At 37.1% G+C, this 19,998-nt stretch overlaps 1 protein-coding gene across 1 annotated transcript in view; it reads right to left on the bottom strand.

Moving 5' to 3' along the window:
- NEK11 (NIMA related kinase 11) overlaps positions 1-19,998 on the bottom strand; it is a 96,115-nt gene that overhangs the window by 69,629 nt on the left and 6,488 nt on the right. The window contains exons 4-5 of the mRNA XM_086615164.1: positions 5,810-5,975; positions 561-679 (exon numbers count right to left, since the gene is read on the bottom strand). Of these exons, the coding sequence (XP_086471290.1) occupies positions 561-679; positions 5,810-5,975 (285 nt within the window). The remainder of the gene's footprint in view (positions 1-560; positions 680-5,809; positions 5,976-19,998) is intronic.

Below are 19,998 nucleotides of genomic sequence, written 5' to 3'. Positions count from 1 at the left end.
TGTATTTACCCCTGCTCAAACCAAATGTGATCTCCATACATCACTGTCTGGTTGACCTGCAGTAATTTTTTAGGTTAATTTTTCATGTGCTGTTAGAAGTGATGTCTGTTTTCAAAGAATGTATGTATGTACCCTCACTGATTTATTGAGAGTACATCAAGCATATATATTGGATTCTTCACACTAAATATCTGCAAGAAATCCTTGTTGACTCCCCTTGAAAAAGCTGACTTTAACCTTTTAATCCATTTTCTTCTAACAATATTGAACTATTTCTGTTGTGCTAAATTTTTCACTTGGCTCTTAGAAAAAAATGTGTCTAATGCTGAAAGACATCTACCACTGCACTGCTAAAAGATATAATATGCAATGTTCTTGCAAGATGGATAACTAATTACACTTCAATTATACAGCATATACTACAGCAGTTCGGTGAACTGGACTTTATACCAATACGAGACAATCCATGCGGTTTCATTTCTGTTTGAATATCTGTCACTAGCCACTAAGTCTGCCCACTCCCCTCCCAACCTAAATGCTCTCATATTAAATGACTGTACCTTTCATGCATATAGTCGACTCCGAGTAACAACTGTATAAACCAGTCTATTATTTGTCTTTGAGTGAATGTCTTCCCAGATTCTTTGTACTCTTGAATTTTAAAGTCTAGATCTCCACCCTGAAAGATATTACAACATATTTGTACATTTAAAGCAAGTTTTTAAACTGTCTTCTCCTTCATCAAAATACAGGACTCCACTTTCTTAGACTTTCAGGCTCACTACCACATAGTCTGTAAAATTCACGCTTGCACATGAATTCTGGACTCTCCCAGCACCAAGAGTATACACAACCGAGGGCCAAAATGAGATCAAGCAGTCTGGCTGCATAGGGAAAGTAGGTCAGTTTTCTCTTAGTGTTACACAATATCATCAAAGTTTTCAACTGTTCTCACTTCATGTCACCCAACTTTAGACATATGCATCTGAGCTGGTCACCTCAACCTCCCTTTATAGTTAAACACAAAGGAACAGGCACCTGCATAGTGCAATTATCTCTGCTGTCGAGCCGTCTATCTTAGGAAGGGATGGATCATGTTGTAGAAATGCTGTTTCTCTGCAAAGGTTTAAGATGAGGGTCTACATTGACTGGCTAATACGTAGACACTTAAATCAAGTAAAATAAGTCTGCCTTGATCGGTTCAAATAAGTTTACAAATTTGGGAAAAGCACTTCCACTTACGTCAAACATTGCACAGTCAAGATGCTCTAATTTATTACACTGAAACAACCATGTTGGTGTCAAAGAAACCATGCTGTTCTCTTAAGAATTAAAATACAATTTCTTTAGTTATGATACTTTGTCCCTCTTCCAAACTCACTTTTGCCAGAAACAAAGCAGAAGTAAAGCTTCAAGAATCTGTAGCATGTGTTATTGTAAATACTTCGTTAAAACTACAATTGATCTTGAGGTAACACTAGAAATGGACCAATACGACACACAGTAGGCAGTGAAAATAAACCAGAAAATACATACAGAAGATGATTATTTGAAAACTGTAAGTCAGACATTTGGAACAAGCAGTTGAACAACAGCATGATAAAAGAGGTTTTTGAGGAGACTTACATGAAAACTGTTCATTTAGCTAAAAAACAAACAGATGGTTGTCAGCTGGTTGTTTATCCAGCGTATAAAACAAATGGATTTTGTCTACAAGAATGCACATTAGTGGCAAGCACTGTTTTGAGGTAACTAATCCCAGAGCAAAGGGACTATGAGTCTCATCATATTCTAGTGACAAATTATCTTACATCGGGACAGCTTATTCTCCATAAATCATTACTTTTACATTATACATTCTGCATAAAATCAGAAGTTTTATGTGCTGTATACAAGAAAATAGTTCAACCTGTAAAACTGTACCTGTACCACCATTTCCCATCATCAACCCTCCCCTTCTCTGCCCTGTTGACTCTTGACATTTTATGATCTATTCAGCATTTCTTGGTTTTCTGTTCCCAACATCATGGTGCTTCATATTGCTGCTACAAAATAAGCACGTTCTGTCCTTGCAGATCCATACGTTTCTGTCCTGTACCTCAACATGAATTTACAGTCATTTCTGTGGTCCCTGAGGTTCTAAGTTACAACATTCAAAAGTGAGTGTGTTAAAAAAAAAAAAAATACATTTTGTCATATATCAAAAATGTGTTCCCTGAAAATGTCCTGCAATTTTTAATTATAATGTCTGAATCATCTCATTCACTAGGGAAGGGAATATGGCTTCAGCTTTCCATCTGCCTCCCTGCTGCAGCCCAGAGAAAAGCTCTTCTGGGAACTTGGAGCTCTCAGCAGCTGCTTCTCCTTTGCAACTCCAAATGTTCAACAGCTTCCCCCGGTTGCTTGCAGCAGAGCAGAGGAAGGAAAGAAGAAGTGTTGCTGGGTACCCTGCTGCACGGCAACCAGATGGGCTGTGTCTGAGCCTACTCACGCACCTCGAAAACAAGACTCACCTATTCAACACGGCTGCCCCAGATCATCCAGGGCCAACTGCAGCGATAGTCGAAGACTCAAGGGCTGCTCAAACATGCGTCAGCTGGCTACTGGCCACAAGGGACTATGTACTATCCAGGTGAGGATAGATGAGGTGCTGCAGGCTCCAGTGACTGTTTCTCCCTGTCCCAATGTGTCCTCTCTCACAACCACATATTGCCATGAAAAATGCACAGAAAATAACTGTAGGGCCTACAGAGTTAGGCTAAGTTGGGGGACATTTCCTTCAAAAGGTCTGAGGAGAACAAAAGCAGTTGAATAAAGTACTACATGTGCCCTCAAGTAACTGTATGGCTTTCTACCTTTAAGCAGAGAAGACTGGTCTCAATGTCCTACAATTCATTTAACCTTGATTTTGTGTCTAAAAAAGGAAAATAAAAACACATCATACAAGATTTGCTGAAATACTGCTGCCTGAAACTCTGACGGAGTTTGTTAACCCAATGTTGCATTTGGGAAGGTCAGCATAATCAAGTTCATAAGGAATTTAACAAATAAAATACATAGGGAGTTTCCAAGCTGCATGTTTTATTTAAATGTCGAGTAACACATACATCAGTAACTTATTTAACACAGCTCAGCATCTAGGGCTGATAACGTGAACAGGCACGGATTGCTTTAGTTACTCCTTTTGCTCTGATTTCCTTAGCGTATGTATACTCACATCACAGCTGAGACCACAGTGAAGAGACAAATAATTGTTTGGGGGAAAGCACAACTAGTTCTGGTTTATGATGCATTAAAATGATGCAACTTTTAAAGTAGCAACTTCGTAAAAACCGTACTTTATTGAAGTCCAATTTACGTTACAAAATGAAATCCAAGGATCTTGAAGGCATTTGTGTTTGAAATCTGACTTATCTGACAATGTTTATATTGCCTGTAAGATTCCGATTCAGGAAAACTGCCGAAGAAGCTCAACGAGAAGATCAAAACAGAACACATGTACTACTTTTCTATAATTTCGAGTGAATTCAGTTATAATAAAAGACATCGAGCTGAGCAATGGAGACCAATGTTCTCTTTTGTTCACAGGACAGGTATAGCAGGGGCAGCTGCACTGGAGGCTCACTCTGTGCTACTTATGAAAGAATGAACAAAGTACTGTGACTAATGAGTAAGTCACAGTACTTTGGAGAAAAGAGAAAAAGGCTCAGAGGGTAGTTCTGTTTCCATGCCAACTTAATCTTTACTCTTTGTTTTGAGTCTGCCCAAGAGTACCAATTACTGCCAATCTGGTAATTATTCTATGCATGAGAAAATGAATGTACTAGATTTCCAAATAACGATCAGGTAGCAATACATTTTTCTCATTCTCCGTTTATGTGCAATTTAAACAGGCATCTTTTAGGTAAAAAGATCCAAATCTCCCCACATACAAAGGCAGGTTATAGATAAGAAAATACGAAAGCATACCTTCTGGAAATACTCCCACTAAAATAGAAAAGAAACATTATAGCACTATGCGAAACCTTGCTTTGTACTTTCCTTGTCTGAACATTCAATTAAATACATTGTAATTGTTTAAATGCAATGATACTACATAGTGTGTCCTTTCAGAAAAAGTCAGAAGCGAATCCTAGTGGACCCACTGTCATTCCTAGCAGATTCAAAACTGAAACAATTCAGCTGCATAGCCAAGACATCCATTTCCTCCTCCTTCATTTACCTTGCTCTAATACATTCTCATGTGTTTGAGTATACGACTCCCAGATCCTACGGTAACTCCACACCGAAACATTTTCATGCATGGTAGGTTACATTGCCTGAATAAAAAAAAGAAATTCCAAGGGGTGCTGCCACAGCTTGAGATTACTATGGTGATTGCCATCTTGCTCCTTTTTATTCACCTATATCTTTATTCCAGATGGGGGCGGGGGAGAAAAAAAAAAAAAAGCAGTGGACAAAGGCATTAGTCCAGCTCTATAATGCTGCTGAAAGAGGATCATTTATTCCTATAGGTTTAACTGATCTGATGTTGGGCCACTTTCTACAACTGGGAGAGAGAAAATTAATCTTATCCCCATGCACTATCTGGGCAGTTAGAATAATCCCTCAGTTCTGAGCTTTGGATTTCCACAGAGGGTTGGCAATACCAAATTTCCATCAAGCCTCAGCTGTCAGACATTCAGGAAACGATGCATGGGTGTTAAAATAATATGTGAACAAATATTCAGACTGCGTAACAGAATTGGGAACTTCAGATTTAGTTTTAAAAAAGTCCCAGCAATAGAGGCATTTAATTTTAAAAAATCTCAGCAATAGAAAGGCATTTAACTGTCACCAAAGAAAACTTCTAAGGAAGCAATGACTGGCAGGAAGAGTACTACTTTAATTACTCACATGAAAGCTGAATGCTTGAAGAAATGTGATTAGTTAATACAAGTCTGATTGGTGGACAGGCAAACCAGTAGTCCAGGGTCATTAGCTTCCAAAGCATTTTAAATGTCTAGCAGAGCAAACCAAAAATACTGCTTCACAGTTTCTTGAAAAGATCACTGTATGTATAACAAATCATATTTTTTAAAACAGCACATTTATTTAATATAAAGTAGGCATTCGATTTATATAAACTCTTTAAAAGTTGACTTCAATATGTTTAAATTCTTATTTTAAAGCCTTAAGACAGATTTCAGCAATATGTTTTCAAATCAAATGCTAGAGTCAAAAAACCTGGTAACTATACTGTAGTATATCCTGCTTTAATATCTGTTGTATCCTTTACACTCTGGTCTTTGACTCACACTATTCTCCACTTCATAAAGTCAATGCTGCTACCAAACTCATCATCCACATTACCAGGCCTAAGCTTCTTGTAATCACCTCTAAATCAAAAGAGAGTTTTCCCTTCCTCATTTACACCAGATTTCATACCATGCCCTTGAACTTGCAGTTTCCTTCTCTCTTACTTCTCAGCAGTATACAAGTGGTAAAACCTTTCTGAGTTTACCCACAGATCTGGTAATATGTCTGCATTTAAATATTTCGTGTAGTACTGATTATAGCAAATGAAATGAACTTGTGTTTAAAATCTCCTCTTCTCTGGTTTGTTTGTCTATGAGCTACAAGTCTCACATGAGCAGGTAACATCACTTATTTGAAATATGCCTAACAAGTAGCAGGTGATACCATAAGTAAGAAATAAGAGTAAAATTCAAACTAAAACATTAAAGAAAACTGGGCTAGGTTTCTTTTAAGACTCTATTTTAAGGCACACATTCTGTCAAATTTATTCAAAGTAATCTACAAGTCTCACCTCGCAGTATTCAGTGATAATGCAGAAGCTATCTCGCTCCACAAAGCTTGCATAAAATTTGACAATGGCTGGATGGTCTAATTTGGAGAGTAGTTGTGCTTCCAGATTTGCTTCAACTGTTTCATTAGGCTTTAGGTCTCCAACAGAGATTTCCTTTAGAACCTTTCTAGAGGAAAACAAAAAATCTTTATATTAATAAAAAAGAGAAAAATAGAGAATCGTGTAGTGCTTAAAAACTCATCATAATTTTTTTAAACACAAAACAATATTAACCAAGTATTTGGCAACAGGCAACGATGAGGCAAATACGGGTAAACAAAGAGAATGCATTAAAATGCAAATAAATATGCTAGTTACCATAGCGATTCAGCTATATTTTAAAAATACTATTTTGAAGTATTTTTCCCCACTAGCTCCTTACTGCACTGCTTTCTTTCTTCAGGACATGTTTTCTGTGCTATGGATTAGTGCATAATAAGAAACATAAATAAAAAAACAAATCTAAGTGATTTCAAACCCGCTCAGAGCATATGCTCCAGATTCACACATGAAACGAGGAGTAGCAAGAAACTGGTTTTGCTGCTTCTGCCAAAGTCTCTCCATGGAGGCATGAGAAAAATCACAGAGTGTAGTATTTCTGTTACTGGTTTTATGGTGATAAAATCAGGACACTCATCTTTTTTCTGAACATCAGCCTGCCCTTCACCTGAACACCTAAGTGGAAAGTGCAAATCTGGATTTGTGGCTGAAGCTTAATTCTATTGTTCCAAAGAACTCTAAATTTGTTCCGGAAGGCCCTAAACCTTCTATGGCTGAAAAATTAAAAGGGGTTTTTCATATTATTGAATGTTAACATGCAAATGTGCCATAGCAGAATTTGTGAGACTAAGCTCTACATGATACCTGGAGTTGGGGAGTTTACTTTCTACTCATCCTGGAAAATAGCCTCAGTGGAAAGCACTATGAGGAAGGACACTTTGCTGGGATCTTCCTGATTAAATGTTTAAAAAAGGCATATGTCACAGAAAAGCATGTCATTTCCATCTACTTTACCAGCTGCTGAAGAATGGATCACTGGTCTATGTCTGAAGTAGCCATTTGAGGCTATTAGAGAAGATCATGGTATTTTACTGGAATGGTGATGAATTTCCAGTAACTTTTGAATACATGGAGGGTAAGTTCCACACTAAAGGGATGTCTTCACAGCACTTTTAGTAATTTCCCATTCAATTCTACATGGCTGTAAAGTCACAGTAGTTAAACATGACAGCAATAAAACCACTGTAATTCACTTGATCTAAGGAAAAAAAAGACTGTATTTCTTCATAAGAGAATGTCTTCCTAAATCTTAACCATCAGTTTCTGACTAACAATGCATGAATTTGTACATAAACTTGTCTAGTCCCCATCTGTCACCGAGATGAAAAAACATGCCATTTGACTCGTCTGCATCTCTACAGACAAGCTTCACACTATGAAGACAGGTAACAGCTACTGCAATCTTCTCATCTGCAGTTGACATGGGGGCATTATTCCTTCCTTCACACAGATCGTGTCACGCAACTGACAAACAGAATGAGTCCTTGTTAAATACCACTTAATACAAGTTTATTGTACACTCAAGACAGCAATAAAAGCCTGATGTGTTGACATGTAGGGAGAGCTTGTCATCTTAGTCACTCAGTGATTCTGATGCTGTCATCAGCTGTCAGGAAACAAGACAGGTGTTTTTCTTGTTTAAATTCATTCCCAGAAGAACAAATCAGGAAAACGTACTTTTGTAAATAAGCTATTGGTTTTCTGCAACACAATGCTAATTCATATCCAGAACTGGAAGACATCTGCACCTAGAAATAAAACTTTTGTGATACAATTGAGATTAAACATATCTGCATGCCACTGGTATATGTGTGTACTGTTTCTGTGTGTAGATAAGGCTTGATTTTACTGAGTTTAAGATGACAACTGGACTTCACATTTTCTGCAAAGCTTTTGATATCTACTTTAGTAAATGTGCTTAAAAATCAAAAATACAAATTTTTAAACTCTACATTGATTAAGTATTGACAAAGTTATGTCAGGGTCTCAGAAGTCTCACGGAGAAAACAGAGTAGTCTCTAGATCTAAATTGGCTCTTTTCTGATAATTTTAGAAGAAAACCAATGAAGCTAAGCCTTCAGTCAGAATTTCATCCATGTAAATTAACTATATTTTTCAATACATAAAGCACTTAAAGAGCACTTAAATTCACTCTACCTCCTTTTCAGTATTTACACAGGTAACTTCCACTCTAACGGGCAGCTAAAATGGACACTTTCTGTGATTTACAGGACTCCTAAGATTACTCAAATTTGGCATTCCTAGAGATGTCAAATAAGCTGATAGTCTTTCTGCCTATCAGAAAAAAAAAAAAAAAAAGGGAGAAGGGGGGGTTGGTAATTGTAAGAAAACAGCAAACTTTTCTTAGCTAAACAATTCTGACTGCATTTTCCCTCTACCAAGAGAATCCAGCTCCACACTTTGAAGGAGACAAAGCGTTTCTGTTGATATGATCCAATCTCCATTTTAAGGTTGGCTTATAGTAAAGAGTAAGTTATCACAGCTCATAATTCAGCCATTGTACTTTTGTATCATCTGCTGAAAATCAGCATGCATTAAAAGCAGTTTAGAAACATATAGTTAGGTAACAAAGTATTTTAAACACACCTTTTGAAGCATGTGACATGAATGTTTATTATGGATATTGGGAACAACAGACTCTCCTGTTAAGATTTTGTCAAGACTCCATCTGAAGCACACAGGTCATTCTGAAAGTCAAGTTTTTTCATAAAATCTGCCCCTATAGTTTCTGCCACTTAGGCTCATGTATTAAACAAGATTTAAAAGGTCCAAAACTATTTACCTCAACTAAGAAATCATAGCTTTAGGTGGCACATGCAGAAAAACAGGTAAAACCACTAAAATGTGGATGGCCTCCAAATACAATACTTAAAACTACTCCTTTTGATGTAATGGTAAGAGAGATGTACTAATTTAATTTTATTTATTATTATAAATTCTACTTAATTTAAAATACAGACACATAGGCAGATCATAGAATAATTTAGGTTGGAAAAGACCTTTAAGATCATCCCATCCAACCACAAACCTAACACTGCCAAGTCCACCACTAAACCATGTCCCTAAAGATGAAATGTCAGTGAATACACACCTGGAAAACTTTAGTGCTAGCAGATATCTTAACTTTAAGTACAGAACAAAAGATTTTAACTGTGTGGAAAAAAAACCCAACAAACCTGGCCTTGCAATTTAATAATGCAAAGACACTTTGAACTTGATCTTGAGGTGACCACAATTGAAAGAGTCTTGTAGTGAATGCATTCACATCTTAAAAGGAAAAAGCGTCGGCTGTCGCTATTTACATTCATCGTGGACAAAGCTGGGTCCAGTAGAGGTAACAGCATCCTTTCCCCCAGGGTGTGAAAATAACATGATGTAAGCCGACTGCCCACCATACAGAAAGCAGCTGTGCTGCCTTCGCAGTGCCCGTGCCTCGGCAGGCTCACAGGCTTTCCCCAGGAACACCTTCTGGCTTTCATCAGCAAAACCTTGCTGGCTTGCGCCGGCACGCTTTGAAACACAGCCCGGCCAGCACACCGTGGCTGAAAGCGCAGTAACGTGGAGCAAATGGGCATAAATAGAGCAAGACTTAAAACAAGAGAAAAACAAGCACGGAGGTGGAATTCTCCAGGATGCAGGATATGCAGCAGGAATCCCTTTTTGAGCTTTACTAGTGACTGACAATATGCCACAGCAATGTTTATCTCAGTCTATTTGCACTGATCTAAAATTAAATGTTTTATAACCCATCTGGTATTTGTTTACATTGATGACATACTTCATTATTATATAATTTGGTTTATTGGATCAGATGCAATTCGTAAAAGACGACAGCCTTTCCCAAAATGCCCTCCATTTATTGAGTAAACTGCAACATTAATTATTGACTAGATACATTTGCTTGCTGATAATGAAGTTAAAGAAAGATAACTCTTTTAATGTCAAGAATAAATAGGTCTAATAAAACACCACAGAGAAGGTGTGCTCTAGGAATATATGATCAAAATTTAAATTTTTTAATTTAACAGAAGCTTCATTTTACACAGGCAGTTGTTCAGTTAATTGCATCATGAGATGAGCAAGACCTGCTAGCAGGTAACCAGTGTGCAAAGCTAGGAACTTATAATTCCATACAGTTTATATTTCCAAGTCATCAATACGGAGAGTTGTGGTATAACCCATAACTGCATATTGTACTTCTGTCCCCTCTGACCTTTGCAGGACTACCTTTTCACCCTGATAACTCCTCAGTACAAGAACCAGGTGCAATTCTGTAAAGATGTATCACCTCGTACTGGCTCTGTAATTGGACCTGAAATTGATTATAAACAATAAAATTAATGGAGTGCCTGTCTAATTAATGATGTCTTAAATTCTATTCATGGAACAGCAAACAGAGAAGGTACGGTACTACGAACAAACGCCACAATGAAGAAGAGGTGACAACCCTCACGGACTAGTCCTGTCTGCGGAACAGCATCCACCGTATTAAAAATGTTTGGGAAATTCAGTAACAAGGACAACATCTGCATACAGACAAGATGAAGTCATCCATCATTACTGCTTCTCATAGTCAGTTGCTTTCTAGAATATCACACAGCTGATGAGATTTGCTTGTTAGTCAACAGCGTAGTTCTAAAACTATAATTTTAGATTTCTGTTGATAACTTCCACACTAAAAATACTGTATTACTGGAATCTGTTTCTTGATACACAGTCCTGTCTGTCCCCAATTTAAACTGTCGTTTCTGTAGAGTTTACATCTGGATGTTACAGGATCCCTTTGATTTGACATTCCACTGCATCCACGAGTTACTTGCCTGCTGTCAGGCATTATAGTTTCCTCACGTTTCCTTTCAGATGTCTCATGTTTGCACTTTTGTACATCCAGCTTTTATTGGCAACTAAGATACTTTACTGATTTTATATGGTACCCTATTGCCTGGAATCCATTTCCCTCACTTAAGTTCCATTGTAACTTTCACCTTATCCTTACCCATCCCACATACAGCTATCCTGTTGCTAGTAATCTTCCCAGATTTCTCTGCCTGGTGTCAGTGACTGGCTTTCCTGCAGTTTACAGCTTAGTATCAAAAATTCATAGAATCTTTCTTTACATTTTATCCATTGTGTTTGGAGCACCAGAATCTGCATGCTCAGATAAAAGACATCCACCTATCTGTTATAGAAAGACAGAGCTGGTGAGACCATGAAATGCAAAATATCAGCATACACAAGACAGTCCTACCTAGAACAAACACTTGGTTTTAGTTAAGGAAAGAAACGCTCACAGTAAATTAAAAACATTGATTTCTGTGGGAAAATCTAGAATGTTACCACACTTCCAATGAAAAACAAACTACGAGTGCTTGTTTGCTATTCCTGCTTACATATATATGTTTACTTATTTGTCAAAACATTTCAAGTCTAAATATTACCACACAACTTCTTAAATCAAATGTTGGGCTCCTTATATCATTCCCATGGCCGTTACTGATTTATTCCTCGAGCCATAAACCCATCTCAAACTTAAGTATTGCTGCAGAACTCCTTAAATCAAACACTGGGCTGCTTTTGTCATTCCCATGAACACTACTGATTTATTAGTAAAGCCACAACGGTCATCAATGACTGTTTTTCACTATCCTCCAAAATAGCCTATTCATACTATTCAAAAACATTCACAAACATCAAGAACTAATCCCTGATTTAGCCACTAAGAATCCAATTGCTACATGAGCACTGTAATATCCATAGATGAGATTAAACATAATTTCATTTTCTGAATAAGCACTTTAAAGGATTTAACAGTGCTTAAATATCTTTGAATGGCGATGAGATTTCATAAATTTACAAGTGAAATGTATGATTCACTTTTCATTTCCAACAGCAAGTCACAATTATAGCACCGACAAACATTTTTTAAGATGTTTAATTTTATATGCTCTAACACATGCACTAACACTGAACAGTTCAGTTCATGATGTAAACAGTTTATGGTTATTTGAAAATTAACAGTTCCTAATTAGTATCACAAAGAAATGAGAATATATTTTCTGGGACAAGATCATGAAAAAGAACACTGTTGAAATAAATTAGCTTCAAGCAATACAGCTTATATCGTTTTCTTCTGCACTGAGCAAAATCTTATATATATAAAGGAGCATATTTCAAATTATTTTTAGTCAACCATATGTGCCAACGTTGGAAAAATATCAGTAATTATAAAGCAAAGCAGGGTACTTGTGTTATCTTCCACAGAACTGAACAAGCCATATTACTACTGCACAAAAGCATCCATTATCATTATTTATTTAGATATTCAAACGTATTTATTTTGAATAATTCTTTGGGATATTTTGGGTTGTCATCTACACTGATTAAAATTACAAAATAAAAGTAGACATTGATTAATAAAGGAATAATTTTCCTCTAAACCCACGTTTTTGAAACCTAGATTTTTTTCCTCTAATGAAATGAAAAAAAATGTAATTACATTTATAGTCTATTCATACATTTCAAAATCAAATAGTAATAGACTGTTATTGAACTGAAGAAATTTGTGCCTACTTAGAAAAACTATTAAAAATTATTATGAGGTATAGACTAAATACCTATGAATGTACTTTTTTTTTTAAGCAATACTTCATTTCTACGTGTTGCATTATCACCACCTACTGTTCATTCATCCTTTTTCCACAGTCTAGTCTTGTTCAAGAATGTAATTAAATGTCATGCTGTCACTAACCTAAATGGAATTTGAGAGAGAAATGTGACAAGGACTAAATAGTTTGTGTATTCTCCATATCTTTGAAGACTTAATTCCATCAAACATCAAATCATCTAAACCAGGCACTTCTCCATTGTGATTTCATTACACATACTCAATGCATTTCACTATTAACTGTTCTCTGCTAATTAACATTTCCTTTCAGAAAAAGGAGATACTGTTAGAGAACTAAAGATTGGATGCAGCATTTTGTTTTCAAGCATTATAAGATGATCAAACATTTCACAATTGCCATGTTACATTTCTTCAACTTCCAGCCTCAGGGTACAGCATCTCCCAAAAAGAATTGTGCTAGTATAGAAATTAGTTCAAATTTTGAAATTAGTTTCAATTAGAAATTTGGAAGAAAGATCCTCATATCACCTGACCTATATGAAGAATAGAAAAAACAGAAAATAGACAATTTTGAAGAACAGCAGTTGCAAAAGGAAAGCTGACACACTAATAATCACAGTAAGAATGCATTCCATAGAAATTCAACTAAAACATTTTCTCATTTAAAATTTTTAATTGGTTCTTTCCTGAATGTAAATATATTTGTAAGCAGAATTATGTTTCTTTCAATGTTGCAAGGATATTTATGTCAACAGTATTGCCCCTTCAGTGGAACTAATTCCCATAAGTAATTTAAATACTAATTGCTGCAACTTTAATGAGAAAACTCACTCTTCCTACATGTCTCTTTCCACCAGGCATATCCTTCAATGTTTATTTCTGATATGCATTGAATTATCTATGGTAAAAAAAAAAAAAGGAGGCACGGGAAGAAAGAGATAAAAGGACAGTTTATAGCTTTACAAAAGCATATTACTAAACAGTCTACAATCAAAGGCAAAGAGAATCAAGCAATGCTGAGGAAATTAATTGCGTATAACATTTATTGTTAGATAAAAATCTTTAGAAGATTTTATATCCCTATATCCCTGTTTTCTATCCCTACTGAGTGTGATACTGTGGTCTTGAAAATCAGTGAAACATGTGCAATTCAGAAATGAAGCAACTACCCAGAAACACTGAAAAGTTATTCTAGAATAACACATGAAGGGCACACCATGCACGTAAGCGAAACACTGAACTACAAATTACATTTACTAAAGTGTCACATAAGCACAAAAAAAAAAAAAAAGAAAAGAAGGAAAAATACTATGACTATCCAGAAATCCAGAATTTATTCCACTCACTGCAGCAGTTTTCTCACTACAACGTACCGAATGCAACGAAGAGCCAGAAGGCTTGTTCAGTATAGAGAAAAAACCTACAATATCCTTGATGCAGACTTAAGAGAAAACACCTTGCCAAGAAGGGTAAACTGCAACAAGATCCAATGGTAGTCAAATATTGCAAAAACATATTGTATCTTTGGTGCAGATGGTCATAGTTTGACCCAAAGCAGTAATGCTGTAACTCTCCATTTTCTTACTGAAGCTAGCTTACAAACGCATGAAAACTAAACATCAGTTTTAACAAAATGAATGAGATAGAAGCGATCTCAAGGCCTTTGCTTAATTATAAAATCATTAAATTCTGTCTCTGCCATGCACCTCAAGGAACCAGTAATTTACCAACAATGCCTTAAGCACAATTCTCTGTTCAACGTTGAAAATAATACTTGTAAACATTTTGAAAAACCATGAACTTGACCATCAGCACTACTCACTGCCTGCACACAAGGTCACAATGTGGCGAGTCCTGCAGCCCTGAGCTCTCAGGAGCTCAGCTCTGTGGGGAACGAGATTTAGAGTAAACCCAAGTAATATTTTCTTTAAGGAATTCTGCCTCCCATTCACATAAAGACCTAGTTAGAATACACTTCAGTCAAACAGACGACTCTCACTGAAAATGAAAAAGTAGGCTACCTAGTTACAGAAACATATGCTAAAGGAGAGGTAAAGAAAAGGGAAGGAATAAAATTTAAAAAAAAAAAAAAAAAAGAAGAAAAAACAGTAACAACACCACCAAAGCTCAAAAAGATGACTGAGCAATGTGAAAGCTGTATCAGACATGGGTGAGAGGATTTTCACAGGCACCTGTTACACCAGCTGAACAAAAGGTCCTGAAATGTTCTCAGTACTCACTTTTTCATTTCAAAGAACCCACAGAATATCATGTTCTACATTTTTTGAAAATGAGGGAACTAGAAACTTCAACAAAAGAACTGCTTGCTCAAAGGCATGCAGCATGGCTGTAGCTTTAAATTGTCAAACCTGTCACTATCCTAGGCAGTATAAAATCTCACATCCGTGCTCCAATGCCAAGCTATCCTGCAGCCCCTACTAGAAACTTACCCAGCACAAGGACTTTCCAGACTTCCTTACACTAAACTCTAAGTAAATTGTTCCAATGCAAGGTGGTCCGTTTCTTGGATTCCTGTGTGTTGTAATGATCAATTCTGTTGTTCTACTGATTTTAGCAGAGCATCCCTCTGCAAAGATGCATGTGTGTGTCCGTTTCCACAGCTTTGAGGCAGCTGTGTAAAAGCATAGCTATACTGGAGAGAGGAACGTGGAGCTATAGTGGGCTATGGAATGGTAGGTCCTGCCTTCTGTACCTGTGTTTTACTTCAGCACTGTCACATTCCCACTGCAAGGAAGGTCTACAGGTTATTAACTCCATGTGTCGAAAGCCAGGAGGTTTTCATGCCATGCTGGGCTGCAGGAAAAGCTGGGCACTGACAGGGAAGCAGGAGGTAAGGACTAAAGCACCTTCCACATAGTCACCAGTGAGAACTACTTTGAAGATGTCTGGGGTTATCAAATGGTCTCTGAACCAGTATTGGCCTGCACGAGGAATGATCTGAAACAACGCGGCCATAGCGGCAACTGTCTACCAAAGCTGAAACAAAACATTTACAGTTTGACTCTCTGGCAACCTCTATTTGCAGGTGTCCTCTTAAACCAAGGCACAATAGCATCAGCCACTGTCAGAGAGGTTTCACCAAGGACTTTGACACTTAACTAGGTCTTGACTCCCATAGCATCGTTCACAGAATACGCAAGTCATGCTCAGCCACTCAAGCGGGAAGCTCATGAAGGCGAACTTCTCAAACTGCTCTAGCCAAATCAGCAAGATCTCTCTGTCAATGTTCTTATCTTCTCATACTCGGGGCCAAGAATGACTGTACACTTTGGTAGCGATGGCAGCTCAGCTGACACACAGAGTAGCCTGAGCCTTACATGAAGCAGCAGAGGCATGCTTGACTGAACCACGTAAAAGACAGTCCACTAAGAAAAGCTTATTTAAAAATAAGCAGCAACCAGAAAAGTCCTATAGAAAATGCACCTTTGTTCAGTTTCCAAGGAAATCATGAATATCTGTTCACAAATCTATAACGACCCAACGGATCGTAGCTTTAATTTCTAGTTTTTATTATTAAATGAGGGAGGAGAAAAAAGGAAAGCAGCACAAAAGGAAAGCAGCAGAACCTACGCATGACAAGTAGCAGGGAGTTGCTTGCTACCGTTTTAATCAATTCCATATTGAGTGACCATTCTCTTGGAATACCTTCAGAGAAGCAAACAGGCAGCAAACACAGGGATTTGACGAGGCAGCAATCTGCTGACTGTCGCTTGGATATTTGTAAGTTACAAAACTCTTCCACCTTTAGATTTTATTTCATTTGTTATAATAAGTCATAAATAATTGAAAGCCACGTGATAAATTATTCAGCTAAGTGCAGAGTTTCCACGGAATCATAGCATGAGTCTGGATTAATGGTATAATGCAAGTCAGACACAGAAGTTGAGCTGACACCCCACAATTACCACACGCAGGAGCAGCCCAGGGCGTCTGGAGCTTCTCAGTGTGTGCTTTCCACCACGGGGACGTATAAATACCTTGTGAATATTTATGAACTAGAAGTCCCTATTGCCTACTGAGTACTTCAGCTGCTTATCCATGCATGGTTATGAATTAGTGAAACTTAACCCAGAGATTCACTAGGCACAATTGATTAGGACATTCATTATCTACAAGTGATAGCACTGTCCTTCAAGACTACTGCTGAATGTAAATTTCTGCTATAAAAGTCTTTGTCTTTAACCATAATTACCTGTCATAATTAACTGATAAGCTACTCAGGGGGACTGGGATAGAAGTGACTGCAGGGATGTTACTGTTTGCTGCAAAAATGCTGGTACAATCCTGCTACTTTCTTTATACAAACCGAGTCATCTAATTATTTTGGGTAGATCTAGGTCCATGATGTCCAGAAACAAAAGCAAACTCCTCAAAAATTGAGACAGTTTTGCAGTATCATAGGCGAATCAAGAATCTGGGGGGAAAAAACCCCAAACACTTGCAGATGTCCTGAACTTTGAAGGTGATTTGTGAATTTCAGTAAATTTTCTCTGAATATACCAGTAAATTAAAAGCTATACTGATACTTTATTTACAAAAATTAATATAAACCATTTCCTAGACACAATATTGAAATGTCTTCCTTATCTGTCATTAGAGATTTCATTTGAGCAGATCATTGAGATGGTAGAGTTTTATAAGACAGTACTGGCTTGATAACTACTGAGCTGCTGATACTTTGCCAACAAAATTGGCATTGTATTCACACGTAGCTGTGACTTGAATTTCCTATCAAGTAAGACCTAATAAGCCTCAAAGCATTTACATACTATATGTTAGCAAAGAATTGAACGTAGATATTCAATACCAAGTACACTGGAGAGTTGCAGAAGAATTCATAGTGTAATTGTCCCACTAGCATTTCCAAATTTTTCCAATTACCCTAAGTTTAGTAGCCTTGTCTACCAAGCAAAAAACTGTTTAGCAATCACTACTCAGCTTAGGGAGTTACCATCCATTTTCAACTAAACCTATCGGGTGACATTTTCAAGGATCTTAAGATGACCTTATTTAATGATCTAAGCAGGAAGTGCAAGAGCCTTAGTGGCCCCAAATCTCAAAAGCTACACATGGTCTGAGCTGCCAAACGGCCAGTGTAGGTATACCAACCATCTGACCCGCGCATGGGCTCAGGGACCACCATGGCTTGACCTGTCTCTCCTGCAATCACTAATTAGGGAATAAAGAAGGAAAATACAAATATTGGAGGGACACAAGAGGGAAGGGAGAAGCTGGAGCTGCGATTAAAAGAAGTAAAAGATATCGGGGGACATTCCAGAAAAAGAAAGGTTGTCAGAACACGTGTGGTGAAAAAGTAGGGCTTCTTGTGGCAGGTTAAGGAAACAGAGGATGCAAGTCTACAGGAAACTAGACATCCTTCCTGGCACACACAGAATAGCCTGTTTCCAAACTATAGAACTGATCCCCATGATATTAAGCTATAGATGAGAATCAAGCATCTGCAGTGCAACTAAAAGTTTTGCTAATATTTAGCAAGATTAAGGAATGATTTTTCATGTAGTGGCCCAGTTATTTTCCACAGCCTCACTACATGAACACAGGCAAACTGTTTAACCTCCCTGTCTATTGCTCATTTTAAAACTGGATAAAAATACTCCACAGCTCTGAAAAGTGCTTTCAGATCCAAGAAAGGCAAAGCTGCTAAATGCATGCAAAGAGTCATTCTTAATAGACAGTATTCCATAGTGGGCATACATGGGTCTACAAAAATGACTGAGTAGCACCATTTATCCTTTGCTAGTAACATTAAATTATACACATGTAAAGAAAAAAAAAATTACACTTAGGTCCAACTTCATTACTGATACAACTTTTTTTTTAAAAAAAAAAAAGGAAAATAAACAAAAACACATAAGTAGTTTTTACCCAAATGAAAGCTATTTTTTCTTCTTAAAAGAGCCAAACACTGAGCCTCTAAAAATTTGTGAACCTCCATTCATGAGCAACTAGTGATATACATCCCCATCTACTGTGCTTAAATTCAGTTCAAATCCTGGAAAAGATTAAAAACCACAGCAAATATTTGCAGGAGCATCCCCAATCCTTATTTGTACTCCAGTTACATATTAGCTAAATCAATTTGCAATTTTAAATAAAGATTTGCCAGAGCTCATTTTAGAGACCACTAGAATGGAAAGACAGTGTCAACATTAAGCAATTCAATCCCAGTTTTAGTGAATGTACAGTACCTGGCTCAAAACAAGAAGATTTGCAAATAACTAACAGGGAAAATATCACATAATACACAAACCAAGCCATCCTGTGTAAACTGAAACTAAGCAGCTTTCTTCATTCAAATGTGTCTCTTGTGTTTGACTGACTTTAGAGTCTAGGATGATATAAATTCCGACCATAGTTTCTTCCAAACCTGAGGGAAATTGATGATCTCTCTCCTGTGTGGATTGTCTAGTACATGAAAAACCTTTTTCATAGTGAAGAGTCTCCCAGGTTCTGGCCTTTCTCTTTATGAGGGCATTCATTTTGTTCTCTACCCTGCTGTCCGTTTTCACATAAGTTGCAGGAACTTCTATCTTTGAGATGTTTAACTCGCTGTCATACTTGGTGAGAATCATTCAACAGGATCAACAGCTCTTGTAGAAGATGTACATATGTACATATGTACAATAGATGGCATAACTTCCTACACAAACATGGAATACAAAAGTTACCCTCCCTAACCGTAAATCTAAAATCAAGAACTTATATTTTTATTTTCAGGAAACGATTATGAAACTCGGAAAAGTTATTCAGCACGTCTGCACAAAGCAGTTCTCTCAGAATGAGGTAAGTGTGATCCTTAAGTCTAACAGCCAGTCTGAAATAACCCCATGGTGGCACCATCTCACTCCAGAATACTAATCATTGGTTTGTTTTTTTCCCTCTTCACTGTGGATAGTATACCTTGGAAAACATAAAACACGAGCAATACAAGCAGAGTAAGCTACTGCTCAGTAAACTTAATTGTGAGCAGAACCTATGAAAGCATATTTAAGAATATACAACGACTTGCAACTATTGTTTTCTGAAGGAAAGCAGAGTTCATTGACACAAGATGTGTTGTATGACTAGGGATTTTCCTGGCTTAGACATTCAGGTGTTTAGCTATGTCTGTAACAAACAGATGTTTACCGCAGTACATAATTTTCTCGTTGAGACAGGGTGGAATGCAAAATTAAAATGGAAAAGGTTTTCGATGTCATCTAATAAAAAAGAAGGAAAAAATATAGAAATCACACAGGACCATGAATATAAAAAATTACTAGAAAACACTATTTACAAAAAATACAAATTAGGAAGTTCAGGCAACAGGCAAGGAACTTGTCGTACAATGCAGCACTTAAGAGGAATTTACAGTAAGAGAGCTACACATGCCACTACACTTGTAGTACTTCATAACCTATTA

This window comes from Tauraco erythrolophus, chromosome 7 (genome assembly GCF_009769465.1).
Source record: "Tauraco erythrolophus isolate bTauEry1 chromosome 7, bTauEry1.pri, whole genome shotgun sequence".
Taxonomy (NCBI): domain Eukaryota; kingdom Metazoa; phylum Chordata; class Aves; order Musophagiformes; family Musophagidae; genus Tauraco; species Tauraco erythrolophus.
Note: the sequence above shows the minus strand (reverse complement) of the source record. Positions and strands in the feature narration are given on the sequence as shown.